At 36.2% G+C, this 18,469-nt stretch overlaps 1 protein-coding gene across 7 annotated transcripts in view; it reads left to right on the top strand.

Annotated features, from left to right (window-relative positions):
• CPLANE1 (ciliogenesis and planar polarity effector 1) overlaps positions 1-18,469 on the top strand; it is a 59,038-nt gene that overhangs the window by 39,712 nt on the left and 857 nt on the right. For 6 of the 7 annotated variants that reach the window (XM_039709872.1, XM_039709876.1, XM_039709875.1 and 3 more), the window contains exons 35-53: positions 74-240; positions 1,423-1,552; positions 2,491-2,545; positions 3,652-3,756; positions 4,156-4,248; positions 4,873-4,985; positions 5,239-5,437; positions 5,712-5,953; positions 7,623-7,716; positions 8,352-8,519; positions 9,460-9,573; positions 9,957-9,987; positions 11,138-11,269; positions 12,088-12,253; positions 13,860-13,921; positions 14,332-14,496; positions 16,227-16,339; positions 16,669-16,752; positions 18,040-18,209. In XM_039709872.1, the coding sequence (XP_039565806.1) occupies positions 74-240; positions 1,423-1,552; positions 2,491-2,545; positions 3,652-3,756; positions 4,156-4,248; positions 4,873-4,985; positions 5,239-5,437; positions 5,712-5,953; positions 7,623-7,716; positions 8,352-8,519; positions 9,460-9,573; positions 9,957-9,987; positions 11,138-11,269; positions 12,088-12,253; positions 13,860-13,921; positions 14,332-14,496; positions 16,227-16,339; positions 16,669-16,752; positions 18,040-18,209 (2,403 nt within the window). The remainder of the gene's footprint in view (positions 1-73; positions 241-1,422; positions 1,553-2,490; positions 2,546-3,651; positions 3,757-4,155; positions 4,249-4,872; positions 4,986-5,238; positions 5,438-5,711; positions 5,954-7,622; positions 7,717-8,351; positions 8,520-9,459; positions 9,574-9,956; positions 9,988-11,137; positions 11,270-12,087; positions 12,254-13,859; positions 13,922-14,331; positions 14,497-16,226; positions 16,340-16,668; positions 16,753-18,039; positions 18,210-18,469) is intronic. The other variant, XM_039709877.1, reaches the window with a different exon arrangement.

The following is an 18,469-nucleotide window of genomic DNA, read 5'->3' as shown; positions in this document are numbered from 1 at the left end:
CGACTTACTTTCTTCATTCAATCTGACTGAAGTTCCCCTCCCATTTTCTGTCTTTCTCTTTGAACCTTTTTAGGCACCATATCTCATCCCCCTTGGAGACCTCATTGCATTTGAGCAATGCCACAAGCATCATTCTGTGCCCAGCAGTTCCTTTGGACAAGACCAAACCAAATCTATCCAGCTACTAAGAACTGATGTTGAACCATTTGAGCTTAGAGATGTGCAGAACAAAAGAAAAAGGCAAGCCTGATTTTTAAAGTGGCAGACTAACTGGTAACCTGTATCTTCTAGCTTTGACATCAGAGGGAGTGTATTCTCTCAGAAGAGAATAAAATAGCAAATGTTAGTAAAGCCACAGCAGAAGTGTATCATCAGAGTATGAGGAGTTCTTGCTCTTAGGAGATTAATAGGAAGACAATTCATGAGGAAATGTTTTTCATTCCACTGTCTGTGTTTTAAAGTCTTGTTGTCTCCTGACTGTTTGCTATACACTCTTAATGAAATGCTCACTCCTAGCACAGTGAATATTAGTAGACTGCTGTCTGTGCTGCATATTGTCACTGTCATCTTCAAGAAGGAATGGGTTGTATGCTCTGTCAGTATAATTAAATATGTAGGCTGTTTTTAATGCAGACAGTGATTAACAAAATTCCTGCTGAAGCTAAGATTTTTTGGGTTTGTGATTTTTTTGCTAGATATGTTATTTACCACTTGTTAATGCACAAACAGTTGAAACAGTTTGCTTAAGCTACTTACATATATTTGCTCAGTTCTTATAGAATGCTAATAGAATATCCTGAAATAGAATACTTGATTTCTTTCAGTTATGATGCTTTTAATTCTGTCATTTTGGAGCAAGAGTAGTTTTTGACTTGTAAAGTAAAAAAAATGTTGCTATACCAATAACTGCAGATACAGTTTAGAATACATTTTAATGGTATCTATGGAAGTGCTTCAAGCTGTAGGTGCTGTCATATAATCTACTTGTCACATATTGAAGAAGAAGCTACAGTTGCTGTTGTGTAATCTATTTGTCAACTAGTAATTAGAAAATTACTGCTGTGTAATTGAAGTTTGCTTCTTATAGCTTCGTTATGGGCATTTTGTGCAGTAATTATTAATTATACACAGGATGTAGATGTGAAATACTATGAGGTTTGTTATATTGAATATAAATAGGCTATTAGACAATTAATACATTTTAGTGTTACTGCTGGTATTTCTGTGGGTTCCTACACCATTTTTATTCAAGCAGGCAGAAATTGTGATTTGAACTGATCTATATGCAGCAGCTGTTTATCTTTTCCAATCTTTATTTCAGTGTTTATTTCTTAGTAGTAATCTTTCCTAGAAAACAACAATAGGTATTGCTACTATTTCAGAGCACTTCTTACTCTTTACCTGCAATTAATATGTTGACAGTAAAAGGAGGCGTAGTAAGAAGCAACTGAAGGAGAAGGAGGATAAGAAGAAACCAAGCGTGTCCTTCCGTCCAGACGACTCCATCATCAGTATTAGTGACATGGCAGTGGCTTCTGAATCAGAGACTGGGGTATAGAATTATGGTTTTTTCTTAGCCCTTAGCCTTTTCCATTCAAGTATTAGCAGAAAAGAAAGAAGAAAACTATAAACCAAACAATAATATGCTTCTCTTGCAGGCTCTAGCCTACAAACAGTGTGCATATTTAATTCATATACTTGCATTTTCTCTAAACTGGAGACCGATTATTATAAAGGATTCCAGGGTTGCTATTTTTTTTTCTGGAACATGAGCTTGTTTTGATAGGCTATAAGTCTGCATGTAAATTTGTAGTAAATACATACAAAAATGTTAAAAATGAAAAAAAAAATAGTTTTTCCTAGTAGTGACAGAGTGACCCAGGCAAGTGACCCAGGCATTATTCTTTCCTTGTGGGCCTGTATGTATGACAATGTAAGAGTAATGATGCATTGGAATCTCAGTTTTGTCTCAGTCCAAACTCTGAAAAAAGCAATTCCTCATCAAGCTGGGTTTTGATTAGGCCTTTTTGATATCTTTTGGGGTTTATCCTTGCAAGTACCAAATTTCAAGCTAGAACACTACCAGTTTAATGCTGGATCACTATCCAAAGCTATGTTTCTGATCCATACCATACTTTCTCTGTGACTGCACTGCAGCACAGCAGCTGGAGACCCTCACCAGACCTGGAGATGTTCAGGGTACAACAGAGGTAGGGTAGACTCAAAGAGGAATAAGGAGTTTCTGTTACGTCACCCCAAGGTACATAAGAGAATGTTACATAGTCAGTAAATTCCACTAAATTGGACTAGATCAGAGGAATTAAAATAGGTGTTGAGAAAAGTAAGTCGCAGTTATTTCTTTTTTTACCCAAATCATTACTCCTATGAGGTCTTTATGAGGTATATTGGATAGTTAACGTCACCAAGAAAGCCTTTAATCTGCACTGGAACTGATTTTAAAGATGGTTCTTCTTTTTTTCCTTATATTAGGATCACAAACCAAAATCAACATCTTATGTTCAAGATGGTTTTCTCATGTCAATGGGCAAGTACAAGTCTTTTTAATGCTTTGAGTACTCAAATAAAATGTAAAAAAAATCAAGGAGCATTAGTCTGCTAGAATTCACAGTAAAGCCACAATAATCCATGTGTTCAAAACTATGCTAATATGGTCTGTGGGCAATAGAGCTTTCTGGCTTATGGGATCTTTCCCCAGACCTTTCAGGATGTACAACAGGTGTCGAGAATTTTGGGACACACTCGTTTTTTGGGGGGATTGGTATGGAGAGAGGTGCAGGCAAATTTAAGATCTTACATGAATTATCTGAAGATTCAGAATAGTTTTCCCAAAAATTTTAGAAGTATTTTAATTTTTCTTCAAAATTAGTGATAATCTTGTGTTTATATTTATAAACAATAGAGTTGATGAAATAATAGCAGTATGTCAAGTTAATCTAATTAGCTGTGTTTGACAGTGATTTCTGTTCATGTGATTAATCAAAATAATTCTGTAAACATTTCCAATCCTAAATTTTAAAAATATTTTTTTAAAGATGTTATTCCAACATTATTTGCCTACATATTCTAATTACACAAAATTTAGGGCTCTTGTAAATGAAACTCAATGCACACAATGTTTCTAGCCTGCAATACGAAGACCAGGCCTGTGGAAAGATTTCCTTCTTTATATAATATGTTAATTCATGACAATATTCAGTTCTGTCACAGGACAAAATGCAATCAATTTTCTGAAATTTGGCCTTAAAGAAATACCAACTCTGTAGAAACAACAATAAAGAAATTAAGATATATGTGTCATGAATATTACTCCCCTCCTTTTAGAATGTGAAGCAGACTGTTACTTTTCATCATACTAAAATATTTAATTTAAAATCTTATATCTAAACTGAATTTTGGTTTTTAATTCAGTGTAACATTGTAGGTGTTAGTTGTTTATTCACATAAAGTTGGTAGCATGAACTTTTCTTGGAGTCATTTGTGACATATGCCTACAGACAAAGTAAAATTACCTGTCATAAATACAAGTAAGAAAATGTTGGAGTCCATAGTTGTGTGTTAGTATCATTACTTTCAAAGATGTCTAATTTTTATATCATGAATAAACACCTATTTTGTATTATCACATTTTAGATGCAATGAATAAAGCAAGTATTACCTCAGCAGATCTACATTATTTGGCTTCTGTAGGAAAAAAACCAGCAGAAACCCAAGATGCAAGTACAAATACTGACCCAGGTAAGTGCCACACAGGTGATCTACAGAAACCAACTGTTCCTGGTGTTGCTTCTTGATTAGTTGTGCTATTTGATCCATTCAAAATGCAACAAGTTTGAAAGGGGAAGGAGTTTATTGTGCAGTTTTCTTGTTTCAGAAAGAATTAAAGCAGAAAACAACGGAATATAAATTATAAAGCAGGAGTTAATTATAATTTAAAATATTACTGAAAGTTTGTTTTAACTTGACTTTATCTAAATGCATTTTAGACAATGTTTCACACTTGACTGAAATTGTTTCCTTGCCTCTTCCCCCACTTTTCTTTGATTGTGAACTGGCAAATCAGAAACGCTCAGATAATGCCATTGATATCTTTACTTAAACTCATGTATTCTGATCCTTTTTTTTTTCCCAATCAAGTGCTCAAATCGTATGAGGATCATGGGATCAGTGGTGGAAATGAGGTTTCCAAAGTTCAAGAAAACGAGCTGGTCACATCTGTTCCTGCATCAGGTATGGCTGCAGTCTTTCTCCACTTTGTTGTTTGGGAAGTCTATAAAAGTGTTACTGTTCTAACACGGGTCTTGTACCTGAGACAGCTTAATGCAGGGTGCAAATAACATGCTAATTTATCTGACTTTCTGAAACTGGATTTTAGCTTGATTTTAGTGGCCACTTTAGTTTTGATGTAATGTAGACCAAATGAATTGATCAGTGGGATGTTAAAACAGATCACATGAATTTGAGTTGCAGTAGCATTGTTCCATAAATACATTACATAGATTTCAGTACCCAGCTGTTTTCCCTGTGGTACCAAGAGAGCATACTAACTTTTCCATTATTGTAAAATTCAACAATGTTTTTCTGTTTGAAGATAATTTTACTATATCACATGATTCATTTGCAGATAGTTTTATTAGAGGTTTCTATCTGAGTAATCTAATTCTTTGGATTAAGTAAAGATGCAGATTTTTTTTTACCTAAGTAGGAGGGATTTAGATATTAATAGCAATCTAGATGGCAGCTTAGTGAAAGCTTTTCTTATCTTCTAGAGAATGCAGAGCTGTTTCCTAATAGTCTGAAGTTTTTGTGGCTTTTACTGTAAATGTAATACTGACTATTATTATTTCCTTGTAGAATCATCCAGTTCCTCTGAGATACTACTGCCAGACATGTATTTAAACCTGAGTTTCCCCGCTGAAGTGAATGAGAAACCTTTACCATCTCTTCTGTCAGATGCACCTGATTTGGTTAGTGATCTAATGTACATATGGCTTAAACCCATTTTAAGTGTACTGTTTGTCTTCATGAATTTGGGTTCTTTGTATCTGCATGAGTGAGTTGTGTAATATGGTAGGGAAGATTGTATTTATTTTGTTCCCAAGACAAAAAGCCTTTCATGTACAAATGTCAAGAGGTTAACACAGGAAATTGAGAACAATGCACTATAAGCAGCTCATTCAAAACACATACTGTATAATTCTTCATTATCTTGTTGTTTAGCATAAACGGGAATATATCAGTGTGATTGACATTGAAGACAGTGACATGCTTAGCAATTTGCCCATGAAACCTGAGTCTGAAGAAGAGATAGCTGCTGAACAGGAGAATGAGAAGCTTGAAGTTCCATCTACTGCAAAAATTCATCACACAGCAGCTTCTGTTACTAATGCAGATCCACCTGAGGCACTTTGTAAGCAAGGTAAACCATTTCAGTTCTAAATCCAAGAAAAAGTAATACTCTTTTGTTGTAATACTCCCACAGAAAATCTGAAGCCTTTTCCCAATTAACTTCATGGTTTTTTTAGTCTTAAACATCAACATCGATACATTTGACTTCTTTTGTAATGATTCTTGCCTTCTAAAACACCCTATTAGGTATGGCATATTTTTGCCTGATTACTTGCAGTATTTAGGCACTTGTGGCATATTCAGTGATATTGGTGCATTCTTTTTTTTTTTAATTTTATTTTAAGATGATCATCAGAAGAATATGTCAGACAAATTGCAAAAGAAAGATAAGTCAGATTCTGTTACAGATATTGTAACTTGGAACATAGCACATGAAGATGGAGGAACTCTTCCTTCTTCAGGGCTTCCACCCAAACTAATTGAAAAAGAATACTTTTCCACAAAGCAGAAGGAAATGGATATGCAATTACGGGTACTAGAGAACATAGTAGAAAATATGGAGCAGGATTTCAGAAACAGCAAAATGGTGAGTACTAACTGTTGGTTTTTAAACAGTTTATTTTTTTAACTAAAGACAAAACTTCCATTTTGGAACAATGTGTTCTCAAATCTGCTTAGTGTCTGTTGAAAGATATTGAGAATAATATATATATATATATTTGTAACATTATATATAATATAAATATTATTTATATTATAATACAAGTTTTATATATATGTATATACAATGTTGTTTCATATTTAGTGCAGAATCTGTTGGCTGACATGGTTGCTTACAATGGACCAAATGTTGGCCAGAATGGTGATGTTACTAGTGAATGGGCAGAACATACACGGGTACTAGAGAACATAGTAGAAAATATGGAGCAGGATTTCAGAAACAGCAAAATGGTGAGTACTAACTGTTGGTTTTTAAACAGTTTATTTTTTTAACTAAAGACAAAACTTCCATTTTGGAACAATGTGTTCTCAAATCTGCTTAGTGTCTGTTGAAAGATATTGAGAATAATATATATATATATATTTGTAACATTATATATAATATAAATATTATCTATATTATAATACAAGTTTTATATATATGTATATACAATGTTGTTTCATATTTAGTGCAGAATCTGTTGGCTGACATGGTTGCTTACAATGGACAAATGTTGGCAAGAATGGTGAAGTTACTAGTGAATGGGCAGAACATATTTAATTTCTGTGTAACTGAGTTCAAGCTGAGCAGGAAGCCTTTTTTGGCAAAGACTTCTGCAGTTGTACCTCTGCAAAATACTGTGTGACTATTTCTGGAAGCTGATCCAATTTGTTTCATAAAATACTTGCACTTTGGCCATCTTTATAAATCCTAATATGGAATTAAAATAAAATTGTGCTGCGATGGATTTTTTAGGTCTCTTCTAACTCATGGTATTCTATGATTCACAGAAATGTAAAGACCTCATTGTGTCACTTACAGTTATTACACTCAGGTGGATTATTTAATCACTTATATTCTTTGTCAAGGTTGTTATTTAAGTCAGATTTTTTAAAAGCCTGTAGGGAAAATTTTTTGATATATCCTGTATTAGTTTCAGCATTTCATAGCACCTGGGTTTTAAAACTTCTAGGTACCTAGCCAAATCCTAAAGAAAATTCCTTTTAATTCCTTTTTTTTGGGTCTTTTTTTTTTTTAAAGTTCATACTTGTTGGTCATTCCTATTATAACAATTTCTCATGTATTACGTATAATTTTTGAGATATGTTCTTTTTGAGATTAATGGTCAGTAAAATGTCTCACTCTGGCTTAGTTTTAGTTTTCATTTTCTGGTTTGAAACTTCAGACTTATGAAGATGATGGAAGTATTTTAATATCTTTGGGTTTTAGATAAGATACATATTGGAAAACTTCAGTTACTTTAAACATAATGTGATCAGTAGAAGTAAAACTGTTCAAACAAATAATAGAGTTTATATGTATTTTTCTCAAGTAAGTATCCAGAAGACTGTAATTCTTACATGAAATTAATCTACTTGACTACTTTGATTCCTGAAAACTGTTTGTTTTCAGTCAGAAAACTGCATTAAAATGTTGGAAAGATTATGACAAGAAAAATATATGTAAAGTGGACTTTGCATAAATATCTGTGGTGTAAGTCTCAGAAATACCTTGTAGGAAGTATCATTACCTAGTTTTTGGATTTCACTTACAGTTAGTGAAGCTCATAGAAGATTTTGAAATGGCTGCTGATTCTGACCTTGGTGCTCATCCTGCAGTCTTTGAAGCTGCTGGAGTCATTGGTGCTGGTATGTCCAATTAACAGAAGGATAATAAATTTACCACAGAATATGCATATTAAATAACTTTTAGTTACCACAGACATTTAACGCAATCCCTAATGGTGTTACTGAAATACGAACCAAAAATACCAGAGAAAAACAAAATTAAAGATAGCCAATCTGAATATTGAGTTATAATGTCTACTGGTTTTATTAAAACCTTACATTAGCTCAAGTGTTTACTAGAGCAGATGTATTGAATGATTTATTGTTTATCTAACAAATAACTATGTAGAACCTACTTATAGCTACTGGACTATGCCAAGAACGTAGTCTAATCTGCTTATGGGGTTAAGGCAAAGCCAAGTGGTGGAACCAAATCATGGCTATATCTGTAATCATACGTAAGACGATATTTAGGATGTCCTTTAGACTCACCCAGAGCAATTCCTGGTCCAGTAATTTCCTTTGTGTATGCAGGACCGATTCACACAGCAGAGCCCTGGAAGTGCCGTTCCGTAGGGAGGCACAGCTGGTCCAGGTCCAGGCTGTTGTAGGTGACAGATAAGTTAAAATGCCACTAACCAAGACATACGATAGTTTCTGCATTTTGAGGGTTCACCATTGGTCTACACTAAGTACAATTTTGTTTTTTTCCACAGAATCAGAACATCATTTGGCAGGCATGATTTTTGAAGATGTTATAGATGATCAAAAGGAGAGCTTAAACTTGAAATATCCAGTGCCCAGTTCTACTACAGTGGATGCACACTCTTCTGCCTCTTCAGCCTTGGCTTCTAAGTTTCCCAGCAGCCTGAAGTCACCTTCTGGTATAATCTTTATTGCATATTTTTCCCCTTTGCATCTTCTAAAAATAAGTAAACCTTTTCTTCATGCTGTAGTACTTCCTCATGGCTGTTACAAAGAATGTTACATAATGTGAATGAGCTCATTAAAGTCAGGCATGAGTCTTTCTAGATTGCATTATTTAGAGTGGCTTCACTGATGTGCTGTGATAATGAGTTTGTTACATGACATAACAGTATCACTAAGCTTTGAAAACAGTTCAGTACTGAATCATACTTGCACTCAAATTCGCTGTCAATGAAAGAAAATAGTCAGCTATAGGGTCTGTTTCTGAAACCCATCACTGTGCTGATTTGTATTTATTTACCTTAGTGAATATAAATAACTATGATATCACAGAACACTCAAAGCTTCCTCCAAAAGCTGTCTTCACCATCTCTGTCATCTACCTGTGTCTAGAGGGGTGATCTCTCTGTTAAATCCAGTCTGCATCAGCAAAATCAATTGATTTATTACTGCCTCTGTCCTAAAAGATTATTTTGTTAGGTTTAATCATTTTGAAAACTGAGGATAAATTGATTTTTGCTCTTATGAAGACTGCAGTAGCATTAAAAGGAGGATGAAAAATCATTCTGCAAGCAACCTGTTGCCTGAGGTTAAAATGCAGTTGTGCAGCTGTATTGTTTTCTCTCTGTATTGCCTGCATTGCTTGCAGTCAGGCTTCCAGAAGTGGTATGTGCTTTGTACATGCGAATGTGCATTTGATAGCCACCACTTTAAGATTTGTCTTAAAAGGTATTAAAGCATTGTTCCTGTGTCTGTATACAGCACAAGTGAATCTCAAATAGCACACACACCCAGTTATGTTTTGAAAACAGTAATAGAGTTTTCTAAGTATAAACTTTTTATTTCCAAGCTAAGAAAACTATAGGTGATACTAAGTTACAACTATAATTTTTTGAGATGGAGAGATTAGTTTAGGAGAGGAAGCAGTGCTCTTCCTTCCAAGACAGCCATACTGCTCTTCAGTTGCATCTTCTGAATTCCAAGCTTCTTCTGAGTACCTGGATTCCTCAAGTAAGTGTCAATCATTAATTTTCCAAAAACACTGTATAATTAATTGGAAAACACTATTTCCAGTTAATTGGTCATGGCAGAAGATTGTCAACAGTGATGATATCGTCTTAGCAAAACTACCCACAAAGCCAGGAACCATTAATTAATGCTCTCTGGAGCCTCTGTGCTCACCTGGCAGTCAGTGACATGTTGTCTTACAGGCTGTTAAGCTTATGTACAATATTAATTTATTTTTAATGTCAGCTGTCAAATGTCAATTGAGGTTGCCATATTTCTGTATTTTATCCCACAGGCTGTTTAACATATGTATGATTAGCGTGTAAGTACACACTATCTTTGTACAAGTGCAAAGATATTACTGACAAGGAGTGTTTCTGTTTCAGGTTCTCACATATGCAGAGATCTATGTTCTGGGTATGTATTTTGAGATGTTATTGACAGTTTACAAAAAATGTGACTGTTAGGGTGGAATCATCACTTCACAAAAATCAAGTATAAGTTCAAGCTTAATAAAAGTCCTTCTGTTGGCTAATTTCAGGCATTTACTCTGACTTTGATGGTGCCTGTTAGATTTACTTCTCACAAAAGCTCTAGAAGCATTCAAAGTTCTTCTCTAATTAAAAGTACTGGAATTGTTCATGTAGATGGTGCTCTTGTCTGTGTGCATTTGTTGTTTCTCCTATTTGCAAACCACTCTTTCAGCAAAATACATGCAATTGCTGTGGGTAGTTTTCCATGAAGGCTAGCTGTCATCAGAAGATTTTTTTAAGTCTTACTGTGTGAAAAGTTTAAAGCAACAGACGGAAGATTTCAAAACTGGGAAGAGCACGTGCATTAAATAAAATGGTCCAACATATATATTTTTACTTTTAGCTACTGTTAGTCTTCTGAATCCAGTAGAAAAGAGTAGCTGGTTTCCTTTCTTCCCAGTCATTCTGCTCCATTACTCATCTTTATTGCTTTGCTTGAAGTATAGCAGTGAACTGAATGGTGTATCCTATTTTTCTAGTATTTTAAGTGGAACTGGTTGCTGGTTGTTGTGACTGAAGTAGATTAGGAAGGAATTACATAAGGTGGAGTATGGGTGTGAGACACCCATAGCAGACACTGACAGCTTGTAGTCCTAAATGATGAGATTTGTTTTTTACTGGGAGCAACTGATTGAAAGAGAGGAAAGAATTGGGGAGAATTTAGGTGAAGCTCTTCTCTCACTGACACTGATTCTTGCTCAGAAGGTCATTGAGATTTGGGTAACATTGAAACTGGTAGCACAGTTTCCAGCCATGTTGACCACCACAGCAGAGCTCAAGCATTTCAGTTCTGGATTGTCCCTCTCTTGGGATAATCAGGTCTTGCTCCTTATGTCCCCTCATCAAAGCTGACTCAAGTGTACTAACACAGTGGAGATGTGGGGAAAGAATATTCAGTCCAAAGGCTCTACGTAAAACAACCTGGATGTTGGTGTTTTAAGTATGAAAAGAAGAGGTTTAACTTGTTGTTTTTACAGGAATGTTCTACATTAATTTAATAACAGCTTTTTTTTTTTTCCCTGCCTAACATCAAGCTCTTTAGAAGATCCTCTGCAAATTGCTGGTCCAAGTGATGTTACTGACATTGGGAATGATCGTGTCATAGAAAGTGACACCTCTCTGCTGGAGCTGGGCTTTGCAAGAACACAGGCTATGAAAACCTTTAGGTAATATCATGACTGGTTTTTGTTGTGTGTTGCTTAAATCATTTTAACCCTGGTTATTCTTGTGGTTCACACCCTGTAAACAATGGAAGCATGTATGTGATTTGGTGTTAATGGGACTAGTATTAGAGCTTGTAATCGCCACAAATCTACAGGTCATTATTGTCAAATGTACTGGTTGTTTTCTAGTATTCTGCTTTTGAAATTTTTTCCTTCTCATTTGCTTGTTCCTTCTTCTGCTCAGTACAGCAGAACTGGTTTTATACAGCAGATTCAGTTCAGACCTTCGGGTCTTTTCAAAAGTCTTTTAAAGCATTTCTGAAAGACAGAACAGAAATTTCCTGCCAGTGGCACAGCAGCTTCAGAAACTCTGAGCCCCAGATTCCTGCTTGTCATGCTCACCTCCCTGACTGTCAGTTATAAAATCAGCTGTGTTCTTTCCTGAGAGAGGTCAAAATGACAGCTGTTTCCAGCTGCAGTTTGTGATATCAGTTGCTGACAAGGCAAAAAAATATAGCTGTTTAGGTCACCAGTCTGCTGTATTGCTGACACAGTTCCCACCAGTTTAAGCTCTAATTCTATTATCTGAATATAGCTGAAAAGTAAAAGAAAAGTTTTAGGAGATGTCTTGGAAATTACTTGTTTACCAGGATTTTATTTAGTAAAAGTTTACAAAAGAAAATTTCCCATCTTGTTCATTACTTATGCTTCCAGCTGTGTCAGAATTTTAACACACATATCTACATGTTATATCATGTAGTTGCCATGGTTTGCAATTTACAGGATGTGCTATATTATTTCCTGTTTACATCTGCCCTCAGGGTTCTTGATTCTGCTTCTGGGCATTCTCAAAGAACAGAAAAGGAAAGGAAAGAGATCCAAACATGGATGAAAAGAAAGCAAAAGGAAAGAATGAGAGAATATTTGAAGAAACTAGATGAACAAAGACAAAAAGAACACCATCCATTCAACCTGAGAAAGAATGTGGTAAGAATAACAGGTGTATTGAAGAGTAACTGTTACTTATTATACAAGTGTTGATTATTCAGGTTAGATAATATAAAGGCTGGGAGTGGTAGGGGGTTTTTTCCTATTGTAATGTAGGGTTTCTACATGTATCATTTTATTTTGCTGGAGCTGGCCATAGTTGTGCCAGGTAAGTAAATACACCAGTGTTCTTCACAGGTTGCAGTGGTGATCACTGGCTGCAGGTGGCTGTTACAAAGGGATGCAGGCAGCCCTTGACTGTGAGGGATACAGCTGCAACATTCACTGATGAGGGATGTGTTTTCCAGGGTGTGACAGCTGCAACAGTTCTTAAGATGTGTTTACACTTCGTTTCATCTTCCCACACCCCTCCCAGAGAATTTAAAAAGCAGCGTTCAGATGCCAGCATCCTTTACAAACATGGCAGGATACTGAGGGCAGCTGTCACAGTCATTCACCCACACAGGGGTGCATGCAAAAATCATAAGGGGACAGCAGAGATGCTAGAATATGCCATATATGTCAAGTATCTTACAAAATATTTTGTTGAGGGCTGATTTCAATGAACAGTCCACTCCCAGAATTTTGTACATTTTAACTTTATTAGCAAAAACACATTTATGGCCTTATCTGGAAATTTTCCTGTGCTGGACATAATAGAAAATTTTTGAAGAACCATACAAAAGTAGTTCAGAAGACATTTTCCAATCAGTATTTACTCTTAAAATATGCATCTGCCATCTGGATGCCTTCACAGGAAGCTTTTGAATTACGGGAGATGAGACCTAACAACACCAAATATATTCCTATACTTTCTACTTGTTGAATTCAGGATATGCTGTAAATACTTGCAGGCTGAAGCTCTAATTGTTTTAACTCCCAAGCCACAAATATGTAACATACACAAGTTCCCTGTGACTAAACAGTGCAATTGTATTCACTTTGAGAAAAAGATCTATGTGAAATAAAGTATTTCCCCTAAAAGATTAAACAATTGAACTGGGGTGGTCTTCTGCGCATGTGTGGAGAGAAGTGATTTAAGAAAAATGGGTCCTGCTTGTCTCCCTTTCCTGTGTTGTCAGCCCATTAATATACACTTGATGCTTTTGCTATGGGCTTTTCTCCTGAAATTATTACTGGAGGGATTCTGTGCTTTCAGTGGATGGTTTGGGTTTGGTTTGGATTTTTTCTTTTTAAGAAGAATTAAAGACTTCAAATTGTACTCTAGCAAACACAGGCCAAAGTACAACCTTGTCCTGTTTTATATATCAGTTATTAGGAGCACTACTGAATTTTAGGAAATGGGAGGTGAGGCCATTTGAAACTTTGAGCTTGACTGTGAGGGCGTCTCCTTAAGAATGTTAGTATTTTAAGCATATGAGGTATGGACTGCAGAATATCAGCGTATTTTTTTAGAACGGAAAATTATAGACACAATCTTACTTGAATTTCCTGGTAGGGCCATATGCTGTCATATTGGTTTTTTTTTTTCTGAAGAGTTTCTTAAGCAGTAATTTTCAAGTAAGTGAGTACATTTTGAGAGTGAGAGACTGGAATGAGACCAGAGTACATAATTATTTAAAGATTTTTATACTTTCTTAAACAGCATCATAATCCTACTTCAAAGGATATTAGAGTCTTCCAGAAGAAAAAAGAAGAAAAAGACAAGTAAGTTGCTTTTAAATCCTTATTTTTATATTAGTTTTCCAGTCCTGAGGAAGATGTAGAGGTTGTTTCAACTATATTGCTTATGAAACTTCAGATATTAATGAAATTTCAACCAAAAGCATAAATAATTCATGTTTTCTTTACCGTTTAGGAAAACTCTGAACATTTTTATCCTTTGACTGTATTTGTTGCTTTCCAAATATTATTGTTTGTTTTCTTTCTCCAACATTTATTCATTCATTTTCTCAAAGCCTTCGGTAAGAAATGTTCTAACTTTTTGCTGATGATCTTAAAGGGTTAGTATATTTTCTGTGAAATCTTGTAAAAATGTTTTTCATGTGTCCTTACAGAACTCACTGTAGTGAAATGAGGGACAGCATGAGGTAATGTGTAATACTATTTCTCTGCAGAGCCCTGTTGTCTGAGCATCACAGAATCAGAGTCTCACAGGCACTTTCTCTGATGAATGAAATGTTATCTGAAACAGTGGCATCACCAGCAAGTGATCACAGGATGTTGTCCAGCACAAGATCAGCTCAAGCTTACAGAAGGAGGAAGGTGGCATCTAGTACAGGGTAACACTCTAAGCATTAAACCTGCTCTGTTCTACTAGTGTCTGTAATACCCTCCAAATATTGTAGCAAGTTTAGACAGGAATAGCTTGGGCGAAAAGTCATATGCTGGTGGAATCAAAGATACAATTTTTCTGGATCAGAGGATTCTCAAGTCCCTGTTCCAGGCTTGTTAAAATCTCTACTGCAAATCTTGGAGGGAGCCTTAAAAATGCTTTTTGAAGCGCTGAATAGGCCAACTCAGGAGCTGGGCAGTAATCAGCGTCCTAACCCATTCTACTCAACATCAGTTCCTTTACAGTAAGGGTGGTTAAACGCTGGAACAGGCTGCCCAGGGAGATGGTGGAGTCACCATCCCTGGACATGGCACTCAGTGCCAGGGTCTGGTTGACAGGCCTGTATTGTATTTGCAAGCAACCCCTGTGGCAGGCAGGAATGATGCATTTGAATCCACATTCTCAGAAGGCTAATTTATTACTTTATTATACTATATTATATTAAAGAATACTATACTATGCTATACTATACTAAAGAATACAGAAAGGATACTTACAGAAGGCTAAAAAGATAATTAAAACTCGTGACTCTCTCCAGAGAGAGAGCTTGACACAGCCTGGCACTGATTGGCCAATGAGTCAAAGTAACTCACAGCAGAAGCCAATGAAACAATCACCTGTGGGTAAACAATCTGCAAATACATTCCACATGTGACCACAATGCAGGAGAAGCAAATGAGATAATTATTTTTTTCCTTTTTCTCTGAGGCCTCTCCGCTTCCTAGGAGAAAAATTCTGGGCGAAGGGATTTTTTCAGAGAATGTGAATGCCACAGGCTTGTAATCCCATCAAAGGTTATACTTGATCTTGGAGGTCCTCTACAACCTTAATGATTCCATGAGTTCCACTGGACTATAACCAGCAGTATAGACCTGAAGAGCATCTAACAACAAGCAAGAAGCAAATAAAAATTCTGATGTGCAAACTCTAGACTTGTTCTCTTTCTTGTTAATTTTTTATTACTTAGGATTTTACTTGTTCTTACTTTTGCACTTTGCTTATTGCCTTTTGAGGAGATGAGGGTATCTGAGTATTATGAACTGATGCATCTACTCAGTTTGATGGCATTAATGCTACATGTGTATATATGTAATACAGGTGTATATTGCATTGTAATTTTTCTTATATATATAATTTTATGCTTTTTAGAATAATAGGGAGAACTTTGTACTTACAAAGTTACAGGGTAGTCCTGTAATTTAATATTTCTGCTTCTCTTTTTCAGTACAGTACCTTTTTTGGTTATTGTTCCAACATACAACATTAAACTGAATGTAGTCAGTGCTGTGCAGAGCCTGCTGGTGTTGTCCAAGGGAAATTTAAGTGCATCAGCCCAACCAGAATCAGACATGCTAAGGAACATCATGCAGGAATCCACTTAGGAGTGGCAGGAGCTACTAACTGAAAAGTATTTCTGGACCTAAAGTGGCTCTCTGTAAAGCCAGTTTGATGTGTCTTTACTGTGATTGCAGCAGTTCTAATTCTGGTGAGGCTTACTGGCCCCACAAGCAGTGTGTGATGCTGGTCCTCAGCTAGGTGGGGTGACTGTGATTTCTCTGGCTTTTATGTCTCTTCTGAATATGCCCTGTCAGGTCTGAGTTGTGTGGAGGAATGGTGTGTGGTACACAGTAGCAAGTATTTAAGATTTGTTGCATTGGTCCTTTTGTCTCGTTGTAGTGGGCATCTGAACAGTCCTGTTCTGGCAGAAAGAAGCAGAACTGCTGCCAAACCTGGTTTTGGTCAAAAAGTGCAACGTTTCACCCCAGCTCTTGCTCTAACACAGTCCAGGGGTAAGAACAGAGCTTTTTTTATGAAGGCACATACTGAAGAGGATCTTCGGGTGACTGCTGGATTTTTTAAGGGTTATATATGTAAAAATCAGATTTATAATAGTGGATGTTTCCTGTCCTGAGACTTTTGCAATTCTGCTGCTATTGTTTTGCTAAATTATGAGAGTTACCTTTTCTTATCACTTCTCTTTAAATCCAAAGTAGTTTAAATTGCCATAGCAAGAGTGCTGTGTAATCCAGGTAGCAAACTTGTCGATAAAAATTTCTAATAATCTTTGTGTATATTTGATCTGCATTTAAAAAAGGAAATGCTTACTTTGTCTCTACAGGAAATGCCTGTATGCTCCTTCAGAAAAGTACCTCCAGAAGAAGACTGAGAAATGCTACAAATGGTCCTGTTAAGTCCAGACACTGTAAGTTACACAGAGCAATGACATAGTGCTAGATAATACAGGGGGGAATAAGATGCAGATACAGCATTTGTTTAGAAGAATAAACTTCATTATTTTTTCCCCACTTAAAAATCCTCTTAACTAGAAACTTGTGAAATATTTTAATCACCTCTGTTCACCTTTTGAACAGTTTTAGCCAGGTGAGTTTCAGGATTACTGAAATAAGTGTGCTAGATTTTGGTGAATTCCTGAAATACATGTTATGAATCACAAGGGGTGAAGTCTTTTATCTTTCAATTCAAACCCACAGTGAGAAATTTACTTAGCAGACCAGGACACAAGAATTATGCCTCTCCCTTTCCTTTCTATGCTGCTGATCTCTGAGCTCCTTAAAATATGAATTGTCTTTGTTATCCCTCTGTACAATATCCATCTAATATATCATTTTGTCATAATGGAAAAAATTGACTAAAGCTTAACAAAAAATCCCCTTTGGATTTTAGTGGTACTTTTTCCCATGCCTTTGTAGTTCTAGATCCACAAAAGATTGTTTCTAATCAAATTATTTAACAGAGACAGTACTTGTTAATAGGAGCAGAATTTCTGATCAAAGAATGAAAAGTGAATCAGTCTGAGACTTAGAAAATGCTGTGGCCTGATTCTATTCTGCCTTACACCAGAACTATACTATTGGCATAATTTGGACAAAGGTCAATGTATTTGATTGGCTTGGCAGTATAGGAAATTGAGAGAAGTAATAATAAGCAGAAAGGCACATTTCCTGAATCACCTCTACTCATGTGGAAAAGTAATTTTTCTCCATTTCATATATTCACTTTTTAAACTCTCTATTCAGTCTGATCTTTCTCTGATTTCTTCACACTTTCTTGTATCTGTTTTTCCAGTATATCATATCACTGCTAAGAGTTTCATTAAAGTTCCATGTCTTCTGAAGAGGCACAAATTCAGAATTTATTTAGTTTAGTCCTCTGCTAAACAAGGAAGCAATGTGTGTTTTGTGGTGGACAGCACCACAGAGCCTGGGTGCCTTAGGCACCGTGTATAGTCCAGTTCCACTTTGTGTTCTGCCCTGGCAAAGCAGTTCAGAGCAGGAGGCTGGAAGGAGCCAGCAGCCTTTTCTCACCATAAACCCACATCAGTTCTAGATAACAGAGCTCACTGTTTTCACATGGATTTATGCACAGGTTCAGTTCCTAGAACCTGAGGCTTCTAGAAGGAGTTTCAAGAGATTGAGATGAAAAGTGCAGGAAGTGTTACAGGGCTGTGGTTGGCATGTTTTCTCCTCAGCTGCTGAGTGCAGAGTCAGCAGAGGCTCAACACAAAAGCCTCCTCAAGTTGCCACTGCAGTTCAGACAGAAGGTGTTGATCCTGACACTGATCGAGATGTGGTGAGTCCTTGGACTGTGCCTGATGATTTCCAAAGAATACTTCAAGATACTCATGACTCCATGTTCCAGGTAGAGTACCTACTTATTCTATAAACTCTTTGATAATTGCCGCTTAACACTTTGTTTACTTCTGCTTTATTTAAAATGGGGTTCTCTGTTCAAAATAGGTGGGTGAGATAGATACAGAGGAGCATGAATGGTGGGGCTTCAGCAGAACTATGTTATTTTGTTTTTACAATTGCAGTCATTCTTGTGAGCCTTGAAACTCAATGTTTTTTTTGACAGCTGTAAAGGTGCATTTGTCCACCCAGGCAACAGACACCAGTGGG

Source organism: Passer montanus, unplaced genomic scaffold, assembly GCF_014805655.1.
Source record: "Passer montanus isolate IOZ18808 unplaced genomic scaffold, ASM1480565v1 scaffold22, whole genome shotgun sequence".
Taxonomy (NCBI): domain Eukaryota; kingdom Metazoa; phylum Chordata; class Aves; order Passeriformes; family Passeridae; genus Passer; species Passer montanus.
The sequence above is the reverse complement of the archived record's forward strand: the minus strand, read 5'-3'. Positions and strand labels throughout refer to the sequence as shown.